Source organism: Eretmochelys imbricata, chromosome 21 (assembly GCF_965152235.1).
Source record: "Eretmochelys imbricata isolate rEreImb1 chromosome 21, rEreImb1.hap1, whole genome shotgun sequence".
Taxonomy (NCBI): Eukaryota; Metazoa; Chordata; order Testudines; family Cheloniidae; genus Eretmochelys; species Eretmochelys imbricata.
Genome location: NC_135592.1, coordinates 8,298,522 through 8,324,364, shown reverse-complemented (window position 1 = coordinate 8,324,364; position 25,843 = coordinate 8,298,522). Strand labels below are relative to the sequence as shown.

The 25,843-nt window shown below is 47.9% G+C and overlaps 1 protein-coding gene across 5 annotated transcripts in view; it reads left to right on the top strand.

Annotated features, from left to right (window-relative positions):
- Window positions 1-24,814, top strand: part of ATP2B4 (ATPase plasma membrane Ca2+ transporting 4) — a 99,580-nt gene extending 74,766 nt beyond the window's left edge. For 4 of the 5 annotated variants that reach the window (XM_077839312.1, XM_077839310.1, XM_077839311.1 and 1 more), the window contains 8 exons: window positions 84-171; window positions 811-917; window positions 3,938-4,129; window positions 4,353-4,566; window positions 6,443-6,654; window positions 7,955-8,062; window positions 8,637-8,819; window positions 20,538-24,814. In XM_077839312.1, coding sequence (XP_077695438.1) covers window positions 84-171; window positions 811-917; window positions 3,938-4,129; window positions 4,353-4,566; window positions 6,443-6,654; window positions 7,955-8,062; window positions 8,637-8,819; window positions 20,538-20,843 — 1,410 coding nt within the window. In that variant the 3' untranslated portion in view covers window positions 20,844-24,814. Of the gene's footprint in view, window positions 1-83; window positions 172-810; window positions 918-3,937; window positions 4,130-4,352; window positions 4,567-6,442; window positions 6,655-7,954; window positions 8,063-8,636; window positions 8,820-13,410; window positions 13,528-20,537 lie in introns of all 5 variants that reach the window. The other variant, XM_077839314.1, reaches the window with a different exon arrangement.
- Window positions 24,815-25,843: the final 1,029 nt, after the last annotated feature.

Here is a 25,843-nt window from a genome sequence, read left to right as displayed (position 1 = left end):
CAAACGCCTGCCTGGCCAGGCCCACGGAGGCAGCTTCACGCTCCTTGACCGACTCAACGTCTCTCTCTTGGTTGGTCCTGCAGGTGGAGCAAGAGCAGCTGGATAAAGTCTGGCCCAAGCTGCGAGTTCTGGCCCGTTCCTCCCCCACGGATAAGCATACGCTTGTGAAAGGTAAGGGCTCCTGCACTAATACCCACAGGGTAGGGAACCTGGACACCTGTGTTCTTTTCCTAGCTCTGCCGTTGACTCACTGTGACCTAGAGCAAGACACCTTTTTCCCCCATCATTCCTTGTGCCTGACATGTTTTCCCCATCTGTATAACAAGGCTAATTGGTGCTGGTCATCTTCCTAGGGGGGCAGTAAGGCTTAAGGACTGAGATCCTTGCAGGGAAGGTGATCTGGAAAGGCAAAGTATCAGCAGTGGTATGATCCTGCCATAGGTGCTGGAACTGGAGGTGCTGGGGTTACGGCTGCACCCCCTGGCTTGAAGTGGTTTCCTCTACAGCGTTGACAGTTTGGTTCAATGGTTCTCAGCACCCCTGCCCCTACAAATAGTTCCAGCACCCCTGCCAGAAGAGACACTGGATGAGAGTCTTAAAAACAGTGCCTGTCCCCAAGGAGAGACGCAGCCCTGCAATATTCAGTGGCTGACAAGTGTCCACATTAAGAGAAGACGTGCCACTGTTATATCATTGCCACTTTGTGCCGATCTAGTGATTCCCAGGCCAACTGCTACCCAGTGCAGCTCCATCTGTGCAAGGAGCCCACGCTGGGGCCTGTTGCCTTTGAACCCTGTGTCTGTGTTTCAGGAATTATTGACAGCACTGTTGGAGAGCGGCGGCAGGTGGTGGCCGTGACTGGGGACGGGACCAATGATGGCCCAGCCTTGAAGAAAGCTGACGTCGGATTTGCTATGGTATGGAAGAACATGAGTCTTTCTCCGTGTGCTGCATTGTGTTAGAAACATCCTATGGATTTGAAGAGGAGTGAAAACCTTTTGTGGTATAGGAATCGCGCAAAGGCTTACAGGATGTAGTAGAAGAGGAGATCATTTTAATCATCCTATAGAATTTTATAGCAGGGATAAAATTCTCTATAGACTTCATAAGATGGTTCAAAAATTTTGCAGGGAGGTGATCACTTTGTATTAAGTGCTATAGGATTTTTGCAACAAGGGTCCTGGAAAATATCCCATACCAAGAAACAATCCTCTTATCCCGGCTTGAAGACTAACCCTCCCTCCTTTTACATTGTCAGATTAAGAATCCTAGCCTTAACGTTCAAACTTGGCTGCTGAAAGCTAATGTCCTAAACCCACACATAGGCACCTAAATAAACATAGCCTGGTTTTCATACAGGCTCAGGACAATGGTAGGTGCAGATGTTCAGCACCTCTGCAAATCAGCCACATGTATTTAGGAGCCTGGCTGAAAGGACCCAGGCCTGGAGTTACTGACCCAAATGGAAAATAAACAACCCCAAATCTTATCTTTCTGTTAATGCATTAGCTTATTTACCCAGAAAGAATCTGAAAATCTAGCTTGCGCTTTGCTGTTAACATTGTTTGCCTACTTTTCTGCATTTCTTTCAAATGGAACCAGGAAAATAAACTGGTAATTTTTCCCCTGGTTTCTAGTCCGTTTCATGGTCAGGTTCTGGTACTCTAGCATAAGGCTGCAGTGTTTGGGTTGCAGCCACTACAGGGGAATGTATGTATGTTTAAACAGATTCCTTTTGGAATTTTCTTTAAACAAAGATCTGTTGTAAGCCGTTTTGCAGGCCTGGGATTTCAAAGGTTTTGCAGGCCCATTTAATCCTCCCGAGCCCCTGCAACATAGTTTTCTGTCTTTCTCTCACTCATTGATTTAGTCCAAGCAATGGACTTGATTGCTGGCTAAAACTAAGGTCTTGAGTCTGCAGGCTGGACATAGGCGTTCTACAGCCGGAGAGGTGACTGGATCGGGTGCTGAAATCCGATGACCAATCCTTTTTGGGGCTGAGTGTTGTGCTGAGAATTGAAAAGAATGGCTGCCCTGCTGCAGTCTGTGGGGATGGACTTTCCCAACAGGAAACTAAGGGCCCCTTACTGTTTATCTCTGACTATGGACTCCGGAGACTGGGAAACAAACAACGTGGTCAAAATTCAGTGTCACCTTTGCCCTCCTACCAAACCAGGAAATTGACAGCTAGGGACAGAATCTCCCAATACCCAGGCTCAACAGGACCCAGCAGGAGAGCATTAGGCAAAATCATGAAGCTGCTTCCACTTAACACATCTGCACGTAGCTGTGCCTTTGCTCCTGGCAATGGCAGCATCTGTGCAAACTGAGCACCTTCTAGTGCCCACGACTGATTACTGCAGCAAGCAGCCTGATCTCTTTTAAATGGCCATTGTGGAGTGCCTTAGATGTATGTGGCGCTTTGCAAAACACAGAGGGAGTCTTTGCCCCAGAGAGATTGCAGTGCAGGATTACAGTCTAAATTAAGACCAGAGGAGCAGGGCAGGGGTGTGTGCCAAACACGGGAGAGTAAATCCTCAGACACCTCTGCCAGCAAATGAACTATACTGGGTGCAATTTTGGGGGGAAGCCCATCTGTTTCTCTGGAGCTCCCTACCAGAGAGAGCGTGCTTCTGGATCCCAATGGTCCCTGTTTGTATGAACACTTAGCAAAAAGGATCAAGGGGAAATAGCTACTTTTAAGTATCAGGGGGTAGCCATGTTAGTCTGTATCCACAAAAACAACACGGAGTATGATGGCACCTTAAAGACTGACTATTGTTTCCTGCTCCATTTCAACACTCTGTGAGGTAAGAGGTGCTGGCAGGGGATCCCATACCAGAATTGACAGCCTGCTGTCCCCAGGTAGGAAGGAAGGTGCTTGGTGCATAGGATGTGGAAGCTGTTCCAAGCATAGAGGGTGTCCTGTAAAGATAGAAGCGGGCTCATTCTGGTCATAGGTCTGATCTGGATCCAAACTTCCAAGGCTTGTCAGCATTGTGCAACAGGCCTGTCTCTGGGAAGAAGCAGAGCACTGGCATGGGGAGGTGGACAGTTTGCCCAGTGACCCCCAATTATACATATAAAATGATGGGGTCTAAATTAGCTGTTACCACTCAAAGAGATCTTGGAGTCATTGTGGAGAGTTCTCTGAAAACATCCACTCAGTGTGCAGCAGAAGTCAAAAAAGCGAACAGAATGTTGGGAATCCTTAAGAAGGGGACAGATAAAACCAAAAATATCATATTGTCTCTATATAAATCCATGGTACGGCCACATCTTGAATTCTGTGTGCAGATGTGGTCACCCCATCTCAAAAAAAGATGCATTGGAATTGGAAAAGGTTCAGAAAAGGGCAACAAAAATGATTCGGGGTATGGAACGGCTTCTGTATGAGGAGAGATTAATAAGACTGGGACTTTTCAGCTTGGAAAAGAGATGACTAAGGGGGGATATGATAGATGTCTATAAAATCATGACTGGCATGGAGAAAGTAAATAAGGAAGTGTTGTTGTTTACTCCTCATAACGCAAGAACTAGGGGGCCACCAAATGAAATTAATAGGCAGCAGGTTTAAAACAAAAGGAAGTATTTTTTTCACACTACACACAGTCAACCTGTGGAACTCCTTGCCAGAGGATATTGTGAAGGCCAAGACTATAACAGGGTTCAAAAAAGAACTAGATAAATTCAGTGGAGGATAGGTCCATCAATGGCTATGAGCCAGGATGGGCAGGGATGGTGTCCCTCGCCTCTGTTTGTCAGAAGCTGGGAATGGGCAATGGGATGGATCACTTGATTACTTGTTCTGCTCATTCCCTCTGGGGCACCTGGCATTGGCCACTGTCGGAAGACAGGATACTGGGCTAGATGGGCCTTTGGTCTGACTCAGTATGGCTGTTCTTATGACTCATCGACACTCTGTTTCCCCCTCAAGGGCATCGCAGGCACCGACGTGGCCAAAGAAGCTTCGGACATCATCCTGACGGATGACAACTTCACCAGCATTGTGAAGGCGGTGATGTGGGGCCGCAACGTGTACGACAGTATCTCCAAGTTCCTGCAGTTCCAGCTGACCGTCAACGTGGTGGCAGTCATCGTCGCTTTCACAGGAGCCTGCATCACACAGGTAAGGAGGCCTGGGGAGCAACCTAGTGCTTAGAGCTGGATGCGACTTGAAGCCAGGAGTCCTTGGCTTAGCTGCTGATTTGCCAAGAGACCTTGGGGGTGGGGTGGGGGGAGATAAAATAATCATGACAAAGCATCCGGTGAGCGGCAGAGGTGGTGGTGGTGGTTTTATGTATTGAGCAAAGAGACCACGTTCTCCTCGGGGGATTCTTCTCCCTCTGCAGGACTCTCCGCTGAAGGCCGTCCAGATGCTGTGGGTGAACTTGATCATGGACACCTTTGCGTCCTTAGCCCTTGCCACAGAGCCCCCCTCGGAGTCCCTCCTGCTGCGCCGGCCGTACGGCCGCAACAAGCCCCTGATCTCCCGCACCATGATGAAGAACATCCTGGGGCACGCAGTGTACCAGCTCACCATCATCTTCACTCTGCTCTTTGCAGGTGAGTCTCTGAGGCCATAGGGGAGGGGGAACTTCCACACCAGCCACCCCCTCTGCCTCTAAACTGGTGAGACGTAAATCCAGGTAGGCTATCTAATCCAGCTGGGCATGTGCCCACCTACAGTGACCCCAGTTCAGTGAATCCCATTGTCTGCACCAGAATCTAATCTACTGGGTGCAGAGAGCACGCTGTAGCCAAGAAAGTGGCTCCTTGTTTCAGCTCTCCACTAAGTAAAGGGTTAATTAAATGAACACTTCTATATATTTTTTTTTTTTTTATTTTGCTGCTGGAGATGGATTGGCTCCCGGGATCCGTAATAAGCCTATAGGACCTTAAACGCCGAGATCAGTCATTCAGTTCTGGCCCTGCTCTGCAGGTACTGCAGGTGGCTGCTGCGTGGGCTGTGTGGAAATGACCTTGGTGGGACTCTGTCTAATGCCAAGTGAGTCAGCATCCACAACACAAACCATAGCTACCGCCCGTTCTGAACAGCCGCCTCATGTAGGCCGAGAACGCAGTGGGCGCTCTGCCGTCCCCGACACGAAGCTTCCACTTCAGGGAGCCGAGGGCAGCAAGATGGGGGAGGGAGCTGCTGCTGATCCTCTTGGGATGAAGGAAGGACGTGGCTATCCATGGCTGCCTGTATGGCGTTACATTCCCATCTGTTTAAAGACTTCCAGTGCCTCCTGTGGGGCCCAACGCAGGGACATCCAGGTGTCTGAATGGGCTCTGCCTAGCTTATCCATGATGCATTGCACTTTGCTGGTGCCCTCAGTCAAACTAACTGAGACAGGCATCTGTTTCCCCACATTCCCTTTGTCCACCCCCCATGTTTCCATAATCCAGCTTCTCCTGCAATTAGAAAGCCAAACTGGGGGAAGGTCCTATCTTTTACTGGACCAACTTCTGTTGCGGGGGAGAGACATGCTTTCGAGCTACACGGAGCTCTTCTTCAGGGCTGGGAAAGTGACTCGGGCTATGTCTACACGACATCATTTACAGCGCACTTCTGGTAAAGACTCTCTAAGCCAACGGGGGAGAGCCCTCCAGTCAGCTTAATGACTCCTGCCTCCACAGGAGGCGGTAGCTATGGGAGAAGTTCTCCTGCTGACGGCACTGTCTGCACCGGCGTGCATCACTCAGAGGTGTGTATTAGTCACACTCCGAGTGACATAACTTATACCGAAGTAATCTGTAGTGTACACACAGCCTCAGTGTCCCTGCTAAATTTGAGGTGGAACAGATTGTTTAGCATAAATAGTTAATGCCTTTCAAGGACCATTCAAGGTGAAGTGGCCTGTTTCCACCCCTCCAGTCACAGGGTGGAGAAGAAGGAGGGCGGGGTGAGAAGTAGCTGGGTGGAGCGGGGTGGACTGGAGTGGATTGCAGATTGTTGTAATTGGCCATAAATCCAGTATTTCTATTCTGTCCATGATTTTTAGTGTCTAGCAGAGTAGTGAACTTAAATGTCCAGTCTCTTCTTTTCAAGGTGTTGTGCAGGTTTCCTTTGAGGATGAGGACAGATCAAGTGACCGCTTTGTGAAAAGTGGTCACCCACAGGTGATGCAGTGTTTGTGTCTTATCGTTTTCCTGTGCAAGTTCATTCAAGAGCGTAGTGGTGGTCTGGTGTCACCTACAGAGTTGCTATTGGGGCATTTAGTGCACTGGGTGAGGTCCACCGCATGGTGGTGTGATAGGCATGTGTAGGAACCATGGGCCGATAAGAGATTACCTCCCCCGCTTTGTCTCTCTCCAATCATGGGACCAACACGGCGCCAACACCTCTCCTTCTGCAGTGTCCGTTCAAATCCCAGGTTATGCATGAAGGGGCAGGGAAAAGACCCACCAAGTTTCTCTTTCACCTCCTGTTTGATAGGTGAGAAGTTCTTTGATATTGACAGTGGCCGGAACACGCCACTGCACTCCCCGCCCTCCGAACACTACACCATTGTCTTCAACACCTTCGTCATGATGCAGCTGTTCAACGAGATCAACGCTCGCAAGATTCACGGCGAGAGGAACGTCTTTGATGCCATCTTCCGGAATCCCATCTTCTGCACGGTGGTGCTGGGAACCTTTGCTGCCCAGGTAACAGCCACGGGCGCTGAGAGCAGTGTGGGTGCGTGTGGACTAGAGATAGACAGTGCGTGCTGAAGAGAGGAAGGATGGGCCAGTGGTTAGGGCACTAGCCTGGGTCTCAGGAGAGCAGGGTTTGATTCTCTGCTCTGCCACAGACACCCTCTGTGACCTTGGGCAAGTTCCTTAGCCTCTCTGTGCCTCAGTTCCCCACCTTTAAATGGAGATAATGGTCCTTCCTCACCTTGCAGGGTGTTGCAAAGATAAATGCATTAATGCTGATGAGCTGCTCAGATACTACGGTGATGGGTCTATATACCCCTAGATAGAGCTAGAAATGGCCTTGAAAACTGTGTTTTGCCTGACCAAGAAGTAGTTTGGATTCAGGGTCCATTTTATCCAGAGCCCTGCAGTCAAGGTGGGGCTAGATAAAAGGTTCTGGTTCTGGCCCGACTCCCAGCCAGATGCTGACATGCATGAGCATGCAGAGTTTCCATTCTGTTGCTCTGGGGTTTGGAGTTTTACAGCTCTGAATTGTACATCCTGTACAGGCCACTGCCTCGGCTGTTAATTTTGTCCATTTTTCAGTAAAAACACTTGGCGTGTGCCTAGTTGTTAAGCCTGCCACTCCCTTTTGAGACGAGAAAAATTTGAGAGTGGCTGGGTGTGTGGCGCAGAAGCCTCCTCTCACAGCATCTGGGGAGCTCGGCTGCAAAGAGCATTTATTGGAGAGTGGGTTTCCAGAGCTGTCCAGACGATGCCCTTTGCTCGGTGTTGCGACACTGGGCTATGAAAGAGGATAAAGCACAAGTTGTTGTGGTTTCTTTGACCCTTTTCTGGGTCTGGATGAAATACCTGCTCCAATATACTGGCCCGACCCAGGTGCAAACTGGAACAGGATTGGGAGAACTAGTCAAAATCTTCTTACAGTGGAAATTTCTTTTCTATGAGAAACCGCCTTTTCAGCTTTTTTTAGTTTTGAAATTTTCTGGTTTGTCAGTGAAAAACAGTTCGGAAAACTTTTTTTTTTTTTTTTTAAATGGGGGTGATGTGGAGTAAAAAAACTGAACATTTTCAAGGGGCAAATACTTAGTTTCCCTCCAAATGCCTTTGGTGGGAAATCCTTAGCATTTTCCAGCCCCCCAAGTTGTAGCTTTGCTGTCCTGCACCCAGTGACACCACTGGCCTACACTGAAAGCATCCCGAACCGGCCGCTTGAGGAGGAAGAAACTCCCAAATGCCACGCAACCTCTCTGACTGCGTGTCCCCTCTAACAGCCCCCCGGCGTGTGCTCTTCTTTCCTGCACTGCAGATCCTCATCGTGGAGTTTGGTGGGAAGCCGTTCAGCTGCTCTGGGCTCACCTTGAGCCAGTGGCTCTGGTGCATCTTTATCGGTGTCGGAGAGCTGCTTTGGGGCCAGGTGAGGGCTGGGCTGATGACCCCACCCCCCACGGTATATTTCCAAACCCACAGCCCCAATGGAAACATTGGATCACTATCCCTCCATCTACACACACACATTTGTAGAATACCTAGTCCTGCCATGAGTGCCAGGGACTGGACTAGATGACCTCTCAAGGTCCCTTCCAGTTCTATGATTCTATACAGGAGTTAGTGTCTCCCTACTTCCTCCTCTTCTCTCTTCTCCTCTCCCCCCCCCCCCCCCCCCCGCAAGTTTGCTTCCTTCTGCTAAAAACAGAGGGAGAGCTCTCGTCCTCTGGCTGGGGCTGTGAGATGAACACCCTCTTTCCCCACCCCATATATGCCCTGGGGGGTTGCCATACAGCATTGGAGGGGAGTGCTGCTCTAGGCTGGCAGATGGGGGCTCTCCCTCTTTCTAACTACTGCCTTTTGAGCCACTCAGGGCTGCAGGCGAGCCAGCCTGAGCAATACTGCCGGGGGACTCTTGGGGGATGGGGAGCGCAGATGTGTCATGCCCAGGTCGGTACAGGTGATGGCAAGGGATTAACCCATGGTTTCCTGTGTCTCTGTAGCTGATCTGCAGTGTTCCAACCAGTCAGCTGAAGTTCCTGAAGGAAGCTGGACATGGTACCACCAAGGAGGATATTCCAGAAGAGGACCTGCCGGAGGACATGGATGAGATTGACCATGCTGAAATGGAGCTCCGGCGGGGGCAGATTCTGTGGTTCAGGGGCCTCAACAGGATACAGACTCAGGTACCGTGTGGGGCACTGAGGTGCCGCTTCCTGCTTTCCCAGGGGCCCTGGCCGAAGAGATCGAGGGCCATCCTGTTCCCTGTGCAGCTCCTCGTGGCCACGGTGACACTTCAGCCCCTCCAGGGTCTAGAATTCCCACTGCCAGGGCCTTTCTGATCAGTGAGCCAGGCCTGTGGGCATGCACTGCTGCTTAGCCGTGTGTGCATAGCACGCCCGATTCCCAGTGGGGCCAGGGCTACAATGAGAGTGGGGGGTTGTAGCTACTGTGGGGAGGGATCTGTGCCTTGCACAGCTGGGGTGGGGCAGGCTCAGAGCTGCATGGCCCTCTGTTAATGGGGCTTGGGCAGGTGACCTTGCAACCATGGATGGTGCAGCTGGATGGACATCAGTGGGCCTTTTTCTAAGCATCATCTGCAGGATGGCTGCTCCCCTAGTGGGAAGTAGATGCTGGGCAGCCTTAGTCAAGCCCTGACAAAAGATCCTGCTCTAGGACGGCCTGTCTACCTGCAGTCTGGGATGGAGTTGAATATGCTGCGGGAGATGGGGCATTTAGCACCCAGGTGTTCTCCTTTTTTTCTGCATTGCAGGTGTGTAAGAACCCCGTTCTATAGGGATCAAAGCTCCACCCCTTTCCCTTCCCCACATGTCCTCTTCTCATTCACTTCAGCGGCCTTTGGATCAAGCTGTTTCAAACCCCAGACTCAAGATGAGGACAGCAGCCCGAGCTCAGCAGAGCCAGGCTGGCTTAGTTTGGTGGAGTGGTAGAGCTGCTTGTTGGGACTTGCCACTCTTGAGTGTCCACTCTGTTCCTAGCAGGGAAGTTGGGGCTCTTCCGCATCAGCTGTTTTGCACAAGCATTATTGGCTTTCACCACTCTGGAGCCAACACGCTCTCTTGCTCTGGCCACCTTCGCAGTGTGGTGGTGACCTGTACCACGGTGACTTTTCACACTCCCTCCCCATTGGTTTTATTTATCTCTCCTCTTCCCTGCTGCTCCCCCAGTCTCCTGATAAGTCCCCTCTCATGGGCCTCTCCATCTACTGTCCCCCATGCTGTAGCTAGAAGGGGAGAATTGTACGAGGGAAAGAAGCCTAGTTTTGGTTTCTCTAATAGTTTTCTTTTCCGTTGCAATTTTAAAAATCTCACTGACCGTTTTTAATTGTTTTTGCCAAAGAGCATATTTGTCCTTGGGACCCTCCTCTGCTCTTTCCCCCTGAAAGGAAGCGTCTCATCCTGGAGAATACAGCTTGCACACGAGCTGCTCACGTTTCTCTACCAGCCATTCCCTTCTCGATGTTTCTCTTGTTAAGCACCCGCTCCCTGCCCCCAGGGCCCCCTCTGCTCCATGCTGGTAGAGGCTTTCTCTGTCCTGCTCACCTCCTGCCCCACATTGGGACAGTACAAGGCTGGGGATGAAGAGGTGGGAGGCAAAGACCAAAGTGAGGAATGCAATGCCCAGTGACCTGCAAGCTCCTGAAGCGTGCTCCCAGACTGCTAGCAGCGGCCTCTCCTCCTTGCTTTCCTGGGTCAAATGCCGTGCTAGGAAGCTCGTGTATTCAGCATGGATGTGAGGAACAAAGAATTCACGCTCTTCTGCAAGTGGCACATTCATTCCCCCTCCTCATCTGCTCTGGGTATTTCCCTTGTGTTGGCCTGTCCGTTCTTCCCCTGCCCTCTGGCGTCCTGGCTGCAGATTGGGCAGTTGCCTAATAACATGAGCTGTCCGGCTGGGAATAGAAGGGGCTTTTCAGCCCCTTGGAGCGCGGCCTAGTATCTGTCGACCTGGAGCGTCGCCATTGCTCTGGCTCCAGCTAAACAAGTCTGAGGGGGGAATTGATAGCCAGAAAGCATCTTCCTCAAAGGCCTCTGGAAAACTTACCTGCCTGGAGGAGTCTGTCTGCTCCGTACCACTACAGCCTCATAGGCACAGCAAGGGCCAGTCCTTTCATTTCCCTTTGCTCTTTACCTAGCTCCCAGGAACCAGAGCCCAGTGATGAGACACGAGGGGGAAGGGAGTGGGATAACTGCTGAGCTGCCTTTGGTTATTGTCACGCATTTTTTCCTTCTCAACTCTCCTGCCTTTGACAAAACCACGCACTACCAGAGCGGGTTCTGAGGGTTTGGGGATGCTTCCCTCTGGCATCCGAGTCCGGTGGGAATTTCAGAGTGAAATTCCTCCGAGGAGAAGCGGGAGGAGGTGTCATTCGGGTGGGAGCTCAGGACAATATCTGCGAGTAAGTCCATGTGTGGCACATGGAAGCTATTATAAACCCAAGAAGAAATATCTCCTGAGACCCATATCGGCCAGGCTATATTCTCTTGGCTTTGTACAGTGGTTTCTTCTTCCCTGCCCAAGCAAGCAAACACCCACCCCACCCCATGTTTACCTTTTTTTTCCACCACAAAGGCTACTAGAGGTTTCTGAATGTGAAGATACCAATCTGACCACCTCCACTCCTCCTGCCTAGGGACCCTGCCAGAGTTACCATCTGATTGTTAAACATACAAGGGATAAGAAGGAAGCGGTGTTTGTTTTGTGTTTCAGAATCATGTGATACACTTGGAATGAGAATTTTAGGGTGGCTGCATTTCAAAGAAACAAGGGGGGCTGGGGCCAGGGCCACTCCATGGAACAGAGGTGCCGAGATGAGGCCTCAGTATTCTCATGGACGTTGGATTCACAAAGCTTGGGCACTGTTCAAGTGTAGGTACCTGCTTCCAGAACAGTGGCCAACCAGCAAAAGGTTCCTTAAGCCCACTGGACTGGGAGATGTGCCCATGTGGGATTCGCATGCATGTCCTGTTTCATATGTGGAAATTGTGGTGCTCACAGCCTAAGTGTGACACTTTTTTTATTTTTGCAGCACACAGGAAATGCATGTGATCCACACCAAAGCCACGTGTATGTGGTTTAAAAAAATATATATTGGAGCATGGCCCACATTGAGGTCACTGTGAGTTGTGTGTTGAAAAACACAAGCCGGGGGGTACATATGACTGAAGCCAACATGTGACTTTTGTCGTCTGAGCTCCTATTCTTTTAAGCTTTGGTGCTGGCTTGTATCTGCCAGACTGGGTTATTTTTGCAGTGGGATATGGGGAAAACCAATTGCCTTGGGGTCAGATGTTGCTGGTCATTGGGACACCGGCTGCGTTTGCTAATTTCTCAAGCTAGCCTGCCGCGTGATAACGCCTTTGGGAATACCATCCCGTTACAAGAACGATCCAGACTTGCCGGAGTACGGTAGGTAGAAATTTCTGTAATGTAGTGCTGCAGAGGTGATGCAGGTCCTAGGCGTTGCCTCCAAACCAGTTGGAAGAATTGAGGTAGCGATACCAGTGGCCACCATGCAGTGCCCACGTGTCCGTACTGGAGCCCGTTTACTGACGAAGCTTTGCGTTCTTGCCTCATGAAAAATGCTACTTGCTTTTGCAACGCTATGCAAAGCCCTGGGCTCTTTCCAGCGTATGTCTGTCCTGCAAATCCCAGCACACCCGCCTGGAGATCAAAACCCTGGAGTTCTAGGCTTCCAGGGGAGTGTCCTAAAGAAATGTGCCTTAAAGGAAAACTGCAGTGATTCTTTCACGATAGCCCTGGCTGGTCGCAGGAAAAACGTGCCTGCATCACAGTATGAGAATGAAACCAGGAAATGGCAAAGCAGTGCATGGAATTCCCACTAGGATGGACTGGGCAGCTGCGTGCCCTTCCTTGGGGTTACCGTTTTTAATAAGGATCACGTGACCAGGGCAGTGGCCAGAAACACAAGGAAGCTGCAGGGACGCGTAGCCGCCTGGTTCTACCTGTATGGACCAAGAGAGAGCTAGGAGAGTCAAAATTCAGCGCCATGTAAATCCCCAGGTGTAACTGGCTACTGCTCTGAGCTTCCTTCCTTGGAATGTGTCCGCAGGCTGATGCTGCGGCTGCTTCCTTATTTCATAGCTGTTGTGGTTTGGTTTTGTTTTTCCTTTATATTTAGGGCATTTGCATAAATCACTGGGTGGTTCAGGGCCTGATCCTGAGAGGGGCTGAGCATCTGTGAGCCCTTTCGGCTTTAGTGGGAGTTGTGGACGCTCGGCGTGTTTCCGGAGTCAGCCTCTTACTCAGTCCAATGAAAGACCTGACTGATTGGAAATGCTTTTCTATCCCATTGCCGTTTTCTAGAATACAGGCTGCACACTGTATCAGTTGCCAGCTCACACCTGCACCCATCCCCTCCCGCTCTGTCTCTCTTTCCGCACCTCCTGCAGGTTGCCTTTATATACTAGATCCTTTCCCCTCACTGCCCCGACTCCTTTGGGCCTGTAAAGATTGCACCTGATGCAAACTACAGAGAGAGGGAGGGAAAGGCTGAAAGCTAACGTCTAATCTTTGCTCCATGTCTCTGCTTTTGGATCACCTGCCAAAACTGTATTTATGGGAATGTAATCTGAAATGGGTTTTTCCGCTCTTCTCCCTACCCACCTCCATCCTCTCTTCCTTATTGTCTTGTTTGTGTCTGTCCCTGTCTGCCCAGCCTCCCCTCCTCCCTCCCCCCTTCCTCTTGGTCTCTGACTGTGGGGCAAAGCTATCTCACTCTCTGATTCTTTACAGATGGACGTAGTTTACACATTCCAGACCGGCGCCTCCTCTTTACAGGGAGCCCTCAGGAGACAGCCTTCCATCGTGAGCCAGCACCACGATGTAAAACATGTTTCTAGCCCAACCCATGTAGCTCTTTCCTCCGTCAATTCCACTCCCACCACCTCTGCTGCTGCTGCTGCTGCTGCATCTCCTACTGCGGGCAGTGAGTGATAGTCTCTATTACAATGCATGACTTCCTAATAACCACGAGAAAGCACTTGCATCGACCTAACCAAACCTGTTCTCTCTTCCTCCTCTTTTATCCTTGACTTGGCCCAATGATTTCTTGTCTCGAGGCAGGGGCAGGGTGGAGAGGCCATTTGTTTCTTTTAAAGCTGTTGCATTTTTAACCATGTTTTAAAACCCTTTCCGGTTTGTTTCCTTCTCTCCTCCTTGTTGCTTCTTTTATCTTTTCTCCTCCCTGCAGGATTTTGATGGATGTTTTTTTTTTCCTTCCCATGGGTGCAAAATTTGAGGTTCTTTAAAAGAACCATGTGGGACGAAGGACCCCCCCCCAATAAAATGGGGGAAGCCATTCTTTCCACAAGTCAGGATTTCTGACATGGCTCTCCTCAAATCCTCTGAGCTGGTGTTTTCCCTTAAGTCTTAGCTTGTTGGAGGTCAGCGGGACCACTTAGCTTTAGCGCTAACTTGTAGTTGAACAGCCCCCAGACTGGCCTTCACAAGAACTTGCATGTTGCGTGAGCCACAAGTCACTGGAATTGACAGAGCCCTGTGCAGAGGACTACTGCTTAAGTTCCCCCCACAAAGCAATGTTGCGAGGTCTTAGGGCCATAATCAGGTCCGCTCTTAAGCACGTGCTTAAATCGCAGTCAGTGGGCCTTGAGGACGTTTTGAGAGTGAAGCATCATTTAATGCTATAGGGCTAATCGCACGTGTCCAGAATATTGAACGGTCCAGTACTTCTGGGCACAGTGTGGGCCTACCACCACCTGCATGGCACCAACCCCCTCCACATGACTTTGCATGTGAGGTCATGCCACACGGGAGGCTGCCATTTTGAAGAGCGTGCCGCCCCACCCCCACCAATGTGACCTTGCACGCACAGTCCGTACGAGGACATGCTGGGGGTGGGGGGACAGCATGCACTTAATTATGGCATCCCCGGTCCGATACAAGACAAAACCCCACATCCAGTTTTGTCTCAGACGGGGACAAACCATCTCAAAAAAGGACTGCCTGGTTTATAAGCAGACACATGACCTCCCTATTTAATGCTGTCCTAAGTAGGAAGCACATGTGTAAGTGCTTTCCTGAATTGGGGGTTACATGGGATGCTACTGGCATGTAGGCCTGTTTCTGGGCCTTTGAATTTCACCCTGTATGTGCAAATTAGGTAGATCACCTAGACAGCTGATTTTAAAAATGTTAATAGAATCTCTCTGTCCACTTACACGTGGAAACACCTGGCACTGAACGTGCCAAGATTGCGAGTGCACAGTTAATCATGCCTAGCTCTTCTATGGTACTTACCATCCACAGATCTTCAAGCGCTTTGCAAATTTAGATGCCAAGTTTGTGGGGGGGGGGAATCCTGGCCCTGTTGAAGTCAGTGGGAGTTTTGTCATTCAGTGGGGTCAGACTTCCACCTAGCGAATTTATAGGGGTTTGCCTTTTTGTTTACTTGAGCCTCTATGCACCAGCGTAATGGGCTTCTCAGAAGGGAATCTGCTCAGTTTGGGGGAGGATGATCAATATATTTAACCACACAATAGAGCTCCAGCAAAGGGAGGGAAACATAGTGGATGCCAATGTGTTCCACCAAAACACCATTTTTGCTCATTGATTAATGTTCTACTTGATTGCGGGAGGGAATCGATGAGCCCTACCAGATAACAACTTTCCCAAAAGCTAAACCAGGTTGCTAAGGGTTCCCTCCATTTTATCTAGACTTGGCTCTACTTCCTTTCTGCTGTTCTCTCTTCTTCTAAAAACTGTGTATCCCTGAATACAGATTAACTGAGCCGCTCTGTCTTTCCCCTTTATTACTTCCTGGTGGAAAGTCCTACAGTGCCAGATCTCAGCAGTCCTGAATTGGGTGGTGATGTAACAAAGGGGAGACCTCATGAGTGAACCAAAGCTCGTGGCTTGTAGATTTAGGCTGTGTCTCCATTGGGAATTTTTGCCCTGATTGCAGCTATCGGTGTCCCAGCTCCACCAAGGCTGAATAGGGTAAAGCACTAGGGTAAAGGGCAAGCCACACCTTTGCATTGTTGATCTCTGTTTCAAAGAGCGGTGAGCTTGGCCAGTACAAGTGGTAGCTTGACCTAGGGGTTTGCCTGGGTTCACCTAGTCCAGGGGCTGGAATTGGGGCAAACTCCCAATGTAGCTGATGCTTGAAATGCTGTGGAAAAGTTGGAATCAAGAGGAAAAGCAGGTCCTTGTTCTGGGCATGGAAGATAGGGGGTGTTCATTTTCAGAGAAATTGAAACATGTCATTGACATCACCCTTTGTGTGTCTGCATAGACTCTAGCCACTCCTGTGGATTGCCGACACTTCTGCATGGGAAGTTCTTAAACTGTTCCACTCCCCATGAAGTGGCCATAATTAATGCAGTGCTCTGAAAACTCGCTAGTCATGGACAAACGTCCTACGGCTTGAAATTGGGGGGTGGGGGGGATCATCTGGATAAGTTCAGATGCTTGATCCGAACCTGAGGCAAAGGTGGGCTGGGTAGTCTTGCACCGAAAGGCTTTCTTGCAAGGAGCATCAGAAATCCTGCTTCTAGCTAGGCTGCAAATAACAAGAACAACATTTCTTGCAGTTTTTTCTGAACTTGCACCTGAACCCAGAAGTGCTGAGTAGATGCTTGAAAACCAAACACAATGAGAAAAAGCCAGTGAAATGTTTCACCCCTCAGTGATGTGGTTCCAGTTTGGAGCAAGGGTTTGGATGGACTTTTATTTTCTCCAGACTGGTGAACCCATCCCTAAACTGTTCCTCCTTTGCTTGTCTTCCTACTCAGAGATCCGTTAACAACAAAGTGGAATTTGCATTGGTTTTATGTTAGTTCTGCTGACAGCTTCTTACGATGATCAACCGCAGAAATAATGGGGCCTGCATGGGGGAAGGCAACAAAATATTTCCTTGATGAGCTGAGTGGGGAATTAACATGTTAGAGGAGCCAAAACCATACATGGACATCTGGACCAACCAGTTGTAATTATCCTCCTGGATAGGTCGCTGCCTGCACAGTTAAAGCCCAGAAACTTTGGATCTAAGAGCACGAGCCTCTTCTGTCTGAGCTAAAGGAGCAGCTGTGCTCGCTCTGCGGAAGAAGTGGACTGATAAACCTCTGCATGTGATCTAGCCAGAGGCCGGAGACAAAGTGCCATGCTGTTAGGGGAGGTTACCCACTTGTGTTAAAAGCTGAAAAGCAAGTGATGGCACTAGTTTTATTGCTGCACGTGGATTTTTCAGAGCAGTCTAGGGAGTTTAGCCACACGTTTGAAATGTATCTAAATCCCTTGGGCTGCTTGGAAAATCTCTAAGCGTTCATTGTTTTATGCAGACCTATCATTCTTGGTTGGCTTGCTTGTTTTTTGTTTCTTGCGCTTTGTAGCAGTGCAGTGCCTATTTCTCAGAGGTCTGTGTGTCGATCGTTGGTTTCTGGGGTTATCCGAGTGTGCACCGAACAGGGTTGGGGTTTTGTTTTCACTTTTGCGGGGGGGGATGGGGGACTTCAGGCTTCAGAGAAGTGGGTTTTTCTGGCACTAATACCAGCACAGCTAACTCCCTCAAGCAAGGGTACCTAAAAGTTAGGAGGAGGAGTGATGTTAAATATTCTGATGGCTTCATGCCATGGCTGATGGAGGGGTAATATACAGGCATAATCCTGTAATGGTTGGGAGATGGACTAATGTCCTGGTATGCAATAAGGCCAAAAACTTTTCCAGTAGAATCCACGAATATTCTGCCCCCTTATATATAAATAAACTGGCCTCCATTGCCTTTTGGCCTAGGTCTTTTCCAGCTCTACATTACTCTTCCTCGGCAGCTTTGTGGTACGATTGGGGTTAAGAAAAGGAAATGGGAGTACCAGGTTGCTCAGCTTGGAAGGAACCCAAAGCATCTGGGTTTCTCTAGCTACTTCGCCCAATCCATCGATCACAGACGTGCTCCGGTGAGAGAAGGCTTTGAATTCCAGCTGCTCCAATGTTGTCCACCTGGATATAACCTTCCCTTTTCACAGGTTAGGCTGTATGGCTCCCCACTGTGAAGGTGGACGCTCAAGTCTTCCCCCGGATCTGTGTGTTTTTGCCTGTCTTCCGGCCACTGCAAGCCTGTGTGTTTGTGTTCTTATCTGTCCATGTGTGACATGAGAATGGGATTGTTTTACTTTTATAGATTAAAAGCTTTTGGCTTTCAAAGCCCTCCTCATGCTGGTGTCAATGAGGATGTTCCATCAAAATGTTCATGGGTCATTATCCTGAGGCTTGGGGGCACCATCATCTGTTCAAGTGGAGATGCCAGCCCAAAAGCATGTCTCTGTTAAAGTGGGGGACACGGGCATCCTATAGGTTGACTTGTGAGCCTGTAAAGTTGGGGGGAGAAAGGGGGTCTCATCTCACGCTTCCCTTTGTGTAATGCCTTGTTTTTTATGCTTTGTGAATGTTGGCATGCTGTCATTGTGCTGACACCAAAGATCTTTGGGGAGTTTTTATCTTGGGTGTCTGGGAGGTGGTGATGGGAGGGATTCTGGCTGGTGTCTCCAGTTGAGTCTGCTGGTGAAATAGTAACCAATATTTAACCCAGTGAATTTCATGAGGGGTGGGTAGTGGTGTCCCCTCCTGACTTACCAGGATCAATGGCCTTTTCTCCAAGGTACAGTGGAGAAAGTTTGCACACTTGCGAATGGAGGAATTGAGTTTCTCCTTCCTCCTTTGCTTTCTGTCCATTTAGCTGGGACGTAGGGCAGGTGTTGAGACACGCTGGAGGCTGCTGTAGTGGAGTGGTGCAGGCAGAAGCAAGGAGCTCTTGCAGGCATGTGCATCTTCACAGGTGTTGATGCTTTAATGAAGTGCTCCACGCTACCCCTTCTGGGCCAGTCTAGGTACCAGAGGACTAAGAGCACTGTGCTGATAACTTAACTCCACAGGCAGCATCTGAAAGTGGGTAGGCGAAACTGACTAGATGGTGAGTTCAGAGCAGTGGGCGAAGGTGACTCAGGGCTGGGTGAAGGCACAGATCTCTGCTGCTGGTGGGGGATGCTCAAAGCGATCTAAAGCAGTGACTTGAGAGTACACTGGAGTGCTAACAACTCCCTCCACTTCAGGAATCCCTGAGTGACCTTTTCATTGAGGAATTTATGCAGGAGGTGAAATTAGAGGATGATCCTTTTTGCCCTCAAAAAACAGAATCTGCTCCATTTCCGTCCAACGCAAATGGTTGATTGGAACTCCCCCTCCACTCACTGGGGGAAGGAGTGAACCCAGTGGGTTGCAGCAGGTCATGACTGTAATGGGATGATGATGATGAACATCTTTGGAATGTAACTTTCAATGAGGGCTGATGTCTAGGCTAAACCAGTGTCTGCAATTCCATGACCCCCAGCACTCTCCAGAGCCCGTTGGCGGGGGAAGGTTGGGAGCTGTGGACAGGAGTAATTCATGCAATGTGAGGCATAGCACTCTGACAGCATGGGAACTCAGGAATGTGGCCAGAGGTTAATTAGAAATACCTGGGGGTGAGGGGGAAACAAGTAAGTAGCATTTTATTTTGCAAAACCAGGGTGCAATTTGGATCTGGATAGCACTTTTCTCTGCCCTCTCAAGGTTGAGAGGGTTTGGAGTAGTGATTCTGGTTTGTCAGCTCTCTATAGAAGCCATTTAAATGTACGAGGATGCATTCATTGAACTGACCTTTAGAATGCATACACCCTGAGTGTTCCTTGCGTACAAGTCATTCAAGGGAACGGATGCAATCTTCCGCGCTCCATGTATGTGCATTGGCTGCAATGGAATGACCTACATCGCACGGACACATGCAGTTTTGCAGGTTTGGGGTGAGTGTGACCATGGAAACCTGCCACATCCCGCAAGGCAGAGAAGTCACCGTCACCAAAAATGCAGCGTTAACCAGGTCGTTGCCTACTTCACCTTAGTGTGTTGAAAATGTGAATTGCACCTTAAACCTGTGACCGAATAAACTGACTTGACTGCACGGTGGGGCAAGAGAGCGTTAGGCTTTCAGGCTTGGATTTTCAAAGGAACCTGAGGAACTTGTGAATGGGATGCCTTAGGCTCCTTTATAAATTCTGCCCAACTTGAGATGCAGAGGGCCTGATTTGCAGAAGCGCTCAGCCCCCATGACTGTTGTCAGAGCGAATGGGAGCTGTGGGCACCTCACGTCTCTGGAAAGCCAGGTCCGACATATGTCAAGCTGGGCACCTGAAAGCAGCGGCTGCTTTTGGAAACGCTGGCCTTAAACGTGTTGGCACAGGCAAGGATCAGAAGTTCGTGACCAGAATCTAGACTACAACGTGGAAACTCGCACCGCTTTGGTTTCCTCCTTGCATGCTCGGCTGGGTACGTTTGTTGTTAGTGCCATCTGCTTGGATCTGCCGCTCCACGCAGAGTTGATGAAGCCATGACACCTTTAAACTGATTCCTTTTTATAGGTTTAAAAAAATAAATAACTAAAAATGCATCACTTCCCACTTGCCTAGAAGCCAAATCACTGTGTGTCTAACCCACCTCTCTTTTGAGTTGTATTTCCACTTTTATTTTGTCTTTTTTGTTAAACACACAGAAGCGTGTGCGTGCACGCACCAGAACTAATGCATTTTGATTTCCATTCATTTCAAAGTGATCTGTTTGGAAATGTTTGTCTTTTCTTACAGCTTCTGAAGTCGCCCCATAGTCGGTTGCCCCATCACACACCTACTCCTGAATTTGATCCATGTGGCCATCCTAGTTTCCCATAATTTCTCTTATTTTTATTTAGTTTTGTTGCATATTGTGGTGGTGGTCTTTTTTTTTTTTTTTTTTTTTTTTAATTTTTCACCTAAAGTCCCTGAGATCTCCCTACGGCTGCCTCTCACCTCTTCTCTGTTTATCCCCCAACCTTCTGACAGATCAAAGTGGTGAATGCGTTCCGTAGCTCTTTATACGATGGCCTCAAGAAACCCGAATCCAGAAGCTCCATTCATAACTTCTCAACTCACCCTGAGTTCATCCTGGAGGAAGATGAGCCTCGAACCCCATTCCTCGACGACGCAGAAGAAGACTCCAAGACTGACGGACTCGAAAACCAAGGTGGGAGTAGCCCAGGTGAATCCTTCTCCCTCAACCAAAATAACAATGCGGTGGACAGCGATCTAGCCGAGAACACCGTCCCAGAGTCTGAAAGCCCCTTAGATGGCCTGGAATCATCGGTTTGACCTTTGAACTTTGATACTTCCTTCACCCTGAGCCTGTGTGATATCAGCACCGATAACTGATATCGCAGAGCGGTCACTTCATGTTAACTGCTCATATGTATACAATTTTGTTTTCCTTTTATGATTTAGTGGCAGGAACCAGAGTCTCATGGAGTTGGGAGGGTGCTGTCTGCAGTGGGTACTCGCCCAGGTGGGAAACAAGTTGATATTTCTTCTCCTTGAGTCGGGTTCCGTGTGTCCGTAGGGGTTTTTCATTTTGAAAAATGCATGTTGAAAGAAAAGGTTCAGATTGTCTTAAATAGTCTTACATGCACGCTCGCCATCTGAGGGTGCATTTGTGGGGTGACTTGGGGGTCTTTTAGCTTGTGGGATTTGACCCCTGATAACATCACACTTGGGGGTGGGGGAGCAGCAGCATGAAGGTACAGATTTAAAAATTGAACAGGGGGAAGAAAATCTTGAATTGTGTTAAAGAGTAGGAAAGGGAAAAACCAAACCGGTATTCCCTGAGGGAGATTCTGATGGTTAGAGCATGTAAACCAGTCTTCCACCTTGAAAAAATGGTACCTACCCTTTACTACTTTTCTGTCTTTGTATGTCTCTCTCTCTCTCTCTCTCTGTTTCCAACATGCTAACTGTGATTAAAAACAAGGGAGGAGGGTGATTTAAGAGTCTTAAATATGTTGGCTAAGATGTGATTTGAAAAAGACCCTGCTTTGTTACAAAGTCCCATGGGAGATGCTGCCACCATTGCTGGGAATGTTCTCCAAGAACTGCAATGACTGGAAATAAGAAGTCTTACTTTCTGCGGAACTTTTTAAATGCATCGTTTTGCTCTTGAACTGTATGATGATGGTCAGCAAGAGTTGTGCGTAATTGAATAGCAAATCATTTCTGAACCACTTTGGTGAGCAGAGGTGTTTTTGCGTGGTTTTTTTTCATACTGTCAGATTAAATATTCCTTTGGCCCTGGAGTGAGGCTAGCTGCGGCTAAGGTTCATCCCAAAGAACATACCACGTGCTGTACATCCTTTTCAAAGCGGTGGTGGGGTCTGGATGGGAATCGAGTGCCAGCTGCTGATGGAAGGCTGGGGCAGCTTAAGGCTGGGTTTTGCTGCTGGGTTTGCAGGTCCCTTAGGACAGAGAGAAGAGAGACTGCAGTAGGGAAGGCCTTATTTGCATTGGCCATATCTGCACAATCCCATTCAGTGTACATACCCGCCTCATGATGGAATTGTCCTGTCTGTGTGTCTCTAGGGTTGGATGCAAATGGGGGCATTGTCCTGTAACATGGCTGTCTTACTCCTGGGAAGGGAAGGGCACCTCCTTCATCAGAACTTCAGAGGAGGCTTGATAGCTAGGCTTTGCCCCACTCTCCCTTGTCACAAAGGTCCCCTCTCCACCTTAGACCCAAATTTGTCTCTCCTCTTGCCTGGATCTTGTTGCATCTCAGTACTACAGACAGATGCAAGAAATGATCCGCGAAGCTAAGGTCATAGCCAATGTAACTTACTCTGGACAAATCCGTTCCAGGATGTCCTGTGCTAATTGTTAATGTGGCTCTCGGTTTTTTAGGTTTGTCCCCTGATATTTAGGTTGTGGCAGGGTGAGAGGCCTGGACTTGAGCTTTTGATCATCTGGGAAGCCACTCAGTGAAATAGTTTTGAGCAAACTCACTTGTGAAGACAAGGAAGGGCTAAATCATGAGCGATGGGAGATGTCTGCAACTCCTGTTGACTTCACTGGGTGCTTTTTGTACCTCTGAGTTTGGCCCTAGATTGGTGTCATTGAGAAATGCTGTAGAAGGTTACCTACTTTACTCCCTTATCTAACACTTATTCAATTAAAAGCTGTACCTGGAAGGAAAAAGAACCCACTTGCAACTGCCTGTATTAAAGGGTTTGTGACAAAAAAGGGACAGGGGCCTTTGCCCAGTCTCCTTCCCAACAAGCAGATATATCTTACTGAGTGACGTGTTTTTTCTTTTTTCTTTTTTTTTTTTTTTTAAAAAGAACGCACAGCAAAAACTCCCGTGCCTTTTCCAAGCACTGCCCAAAGTACCGTCTGCCACTTGGGAGCCCGGTACTTTGCCAAGAAATAAGTGTTCCTTAAACAACCCAGTACGGACTCGTGCCCTGGCGCTGTCACGCTTCATTCCACATCTGTTCAGGGTAGACCAATGAGAGGTCCTTCTCACAGGGTCTTCTGCTCCAAGGCTAGTAAAGAGGAGGGGATGCTAGGCTCCACAAACTGCCAATACCAAGAAGAAATAACCACCTGTGCATCTTAATTGCAAATCAAAGCCCATCCCTTTCATCCAGAAAAACACACCTGCTTCCTTCATTCCTTTCATTCTTCATGTGAGCTATAATTGGGAGGGATTAAGGGGGAAATTTAGCTGTTTCTTGGTCTCTTACATGACCTATCTGATGGGAAAGAGAAAAGGAGTTTCGTTTTTCTGTTCTAAAGCTTACATTGCTTAAAAGATCATTTTTCTATTTTAAATACTTGCAAAAAAAATACAACTGATGAAAATACGGTGTTCTTAGGCGCTTACGTAAATATTTATTAAATACTTTTGGGGGACACGGATTTTGGTTTTTTTATTACCTCAGACCTGTTTTTTTTTTGTTTGTTTTTTTTAAAAAGGCGGGGGAGGGACTTTGGAGGTGCTTAAAACGTCACTCCCAGAAGTCTCTGACTGGCAGGTTACCATGAGGGTCTGGTCTACCTTTAGTCAATTTATTTTTTGTTCTAGTTTCAATCGTTGGGGGGGGGGGGAGGGAAATTATATATAAATATTATGCAAAAAATATAGTTTTCTTTAGATCAGAAACTGATATTTTTAAGTCAGCCATATGTATTTTGTTTAAAGGAAAACAAAGCTGTAAATCATGTGTCTGCAATGGAATGTGATCACATGACTGGCAGTTTAAAGTGACAGGTAACTTAAGGATTGGTCAGACACCAATCGACTTCCTTTCTCTGAGCAGCCATCTTTGTTCTAAAAGTTAGTTGGATTACACAGAACCGTTTTTATATAAATTATGTTGGTATGGCTGGTTGCTTAAAGTATAAGCATTTATTGTGCATACTTTTTTATGTAATATTTTTTTCTATTTAGTTTCAGTGATAAACTGGCAGCAGCTAACTATGGCTTAAGTTATTGAGGAAACTTAAAATGGGGAGAGAAAGAGATGGTGCATTCAATTTAAAAGGCATGGTAGCCTAAATGAATTTCATGAAACATGCCTTGAAAGATGGAGAGAGGTTTATTTTATTTTTTTTTTACTGCCAACAGAACGAGTCGGGGGGAGGGAATTAGGTAGTGCCATATCAGACAGGAAATGAAGTAATCTCCTGTGATACGTGTTAACTTGCCTTGGAATGCTGTGTTGTTAAAACACTTTAAACTATTTTGCGTCCAATTCTTAAGGGTAGGGTCTGTTTTGTTTTGTTAAATCAAGTGGCGGATTGGTACCAAAGACATTACATCACTTCCTGTGTGCAATGGTGAATATCCATTTCTAGGAGCTTTCATCATGTGATTAGGTTCGAAAGGGGGATGTTTGTTTGCACAGGGATCTGACTTTAATTTTCAAAGGTTTTGTGCAATAAGTTTTTAAGGAAAAACATTTACAACAAAACAAGAAAAAAAAATCTCCAGAAGGAAAAATACTAAACTGAATTTTAGCCATGGGTAGGCTGTAAAAAATAAATGAGCTGGGGCAGAGGAACATGGTCAGTCTGTCCCTCATCTAGAAGCTTTCTCTGCGGGGAGCATGGATGATTTGTGGCGGGTTTAACTTTGGGTCATGCTGGGGAAGAGGCAATTCAAAGCCCATGGCTGACTCCCACGGCCTTCAATGGGTTCTGGATCAGGCCCTCTGAGGAAGGGATCTTCGAGAAGATCGGTTACTATAGTGACTTCTTCCAGCATTCCACCAAGCAGGGACCCCCCCCCCCCCCCCGCCAAAAACAGTCACGGCCTTTGATTTTCATGTATCCCAAGGTTTTCTGCCTTCACATGTGTTTTTGGGGCAAATGGCTGTTGACTATTGTCTCTGGGAGCTACAGCCCCAAGAGGAGGGGAAGGGTGATGGTAGTTCTGTTTGTGCCGTGAGAAAGTCTTAGATGACTTCATCTTCTGCTTTCCCTACCTCCTTGTGAATTTACCAATTTTCTGAGCTATCCATAAGGATCTCCTGAAATGTGCTCTGAAAACTCAACTCCCCCACACATATATCCCAGCCGTAAATCTTGCTGAGAGAAGGACAAGCTAAGTGTAGTTGTGGTGAATATAACTTTGGCCTGATGGAACTGACCATAACTCCTTCAGGCTTACCTAGGATTTGTGGGTCAAAAACAATGCTGCTTTGTGGCTTGTGCTGTCCTATTCATGATGGTGTCTTTTTCCCTTTCCTTGTCAGTAATTCTGCCCATCTCTTCCTCCTCGCTGTCTGACCTCTTGTGCTTTATGCCTCTGATGTCCCTGCTGACCCCCCCCCCGCCCCAGAGGGGGCTGTGGTTGGGATGTTAAGTTAATTAGCCTTTCAGCAAAGTCCATGGCTAAAATGGCCTTTAGTTTATTTCCTAACCCTCAATAAATATATATACAAAAATATACTTTGTATGTATATATTTATCTGATTCTCTTTTAAAAAAAAAAAAACAACAAAATAACCAAAATCTTTCTTTTGAAAAGAGCACGCAGGTTTGAATTTGAGTTTTTTTTCAGTAACTAGTATAATAAGCACTGGTATTTTTGTATTTAAAAAAAAAAAGAAAAAAATGACACAATAAAAGACTGAATATTATGTGGTATGCATGACATTAAAAAAAATGGTGGTTTCAAAGCAATATGTACCCTGGTGTGTTTGCCATAACCTAGAATCCAGCTTAAAGTGCACCTGATCTGTATTTGCATTTTGATATTTAATCTCTCTGTATGATGTTTTGCATGTAATTTATATGGTTCTTGGGGAGGAAAAAAATACTTT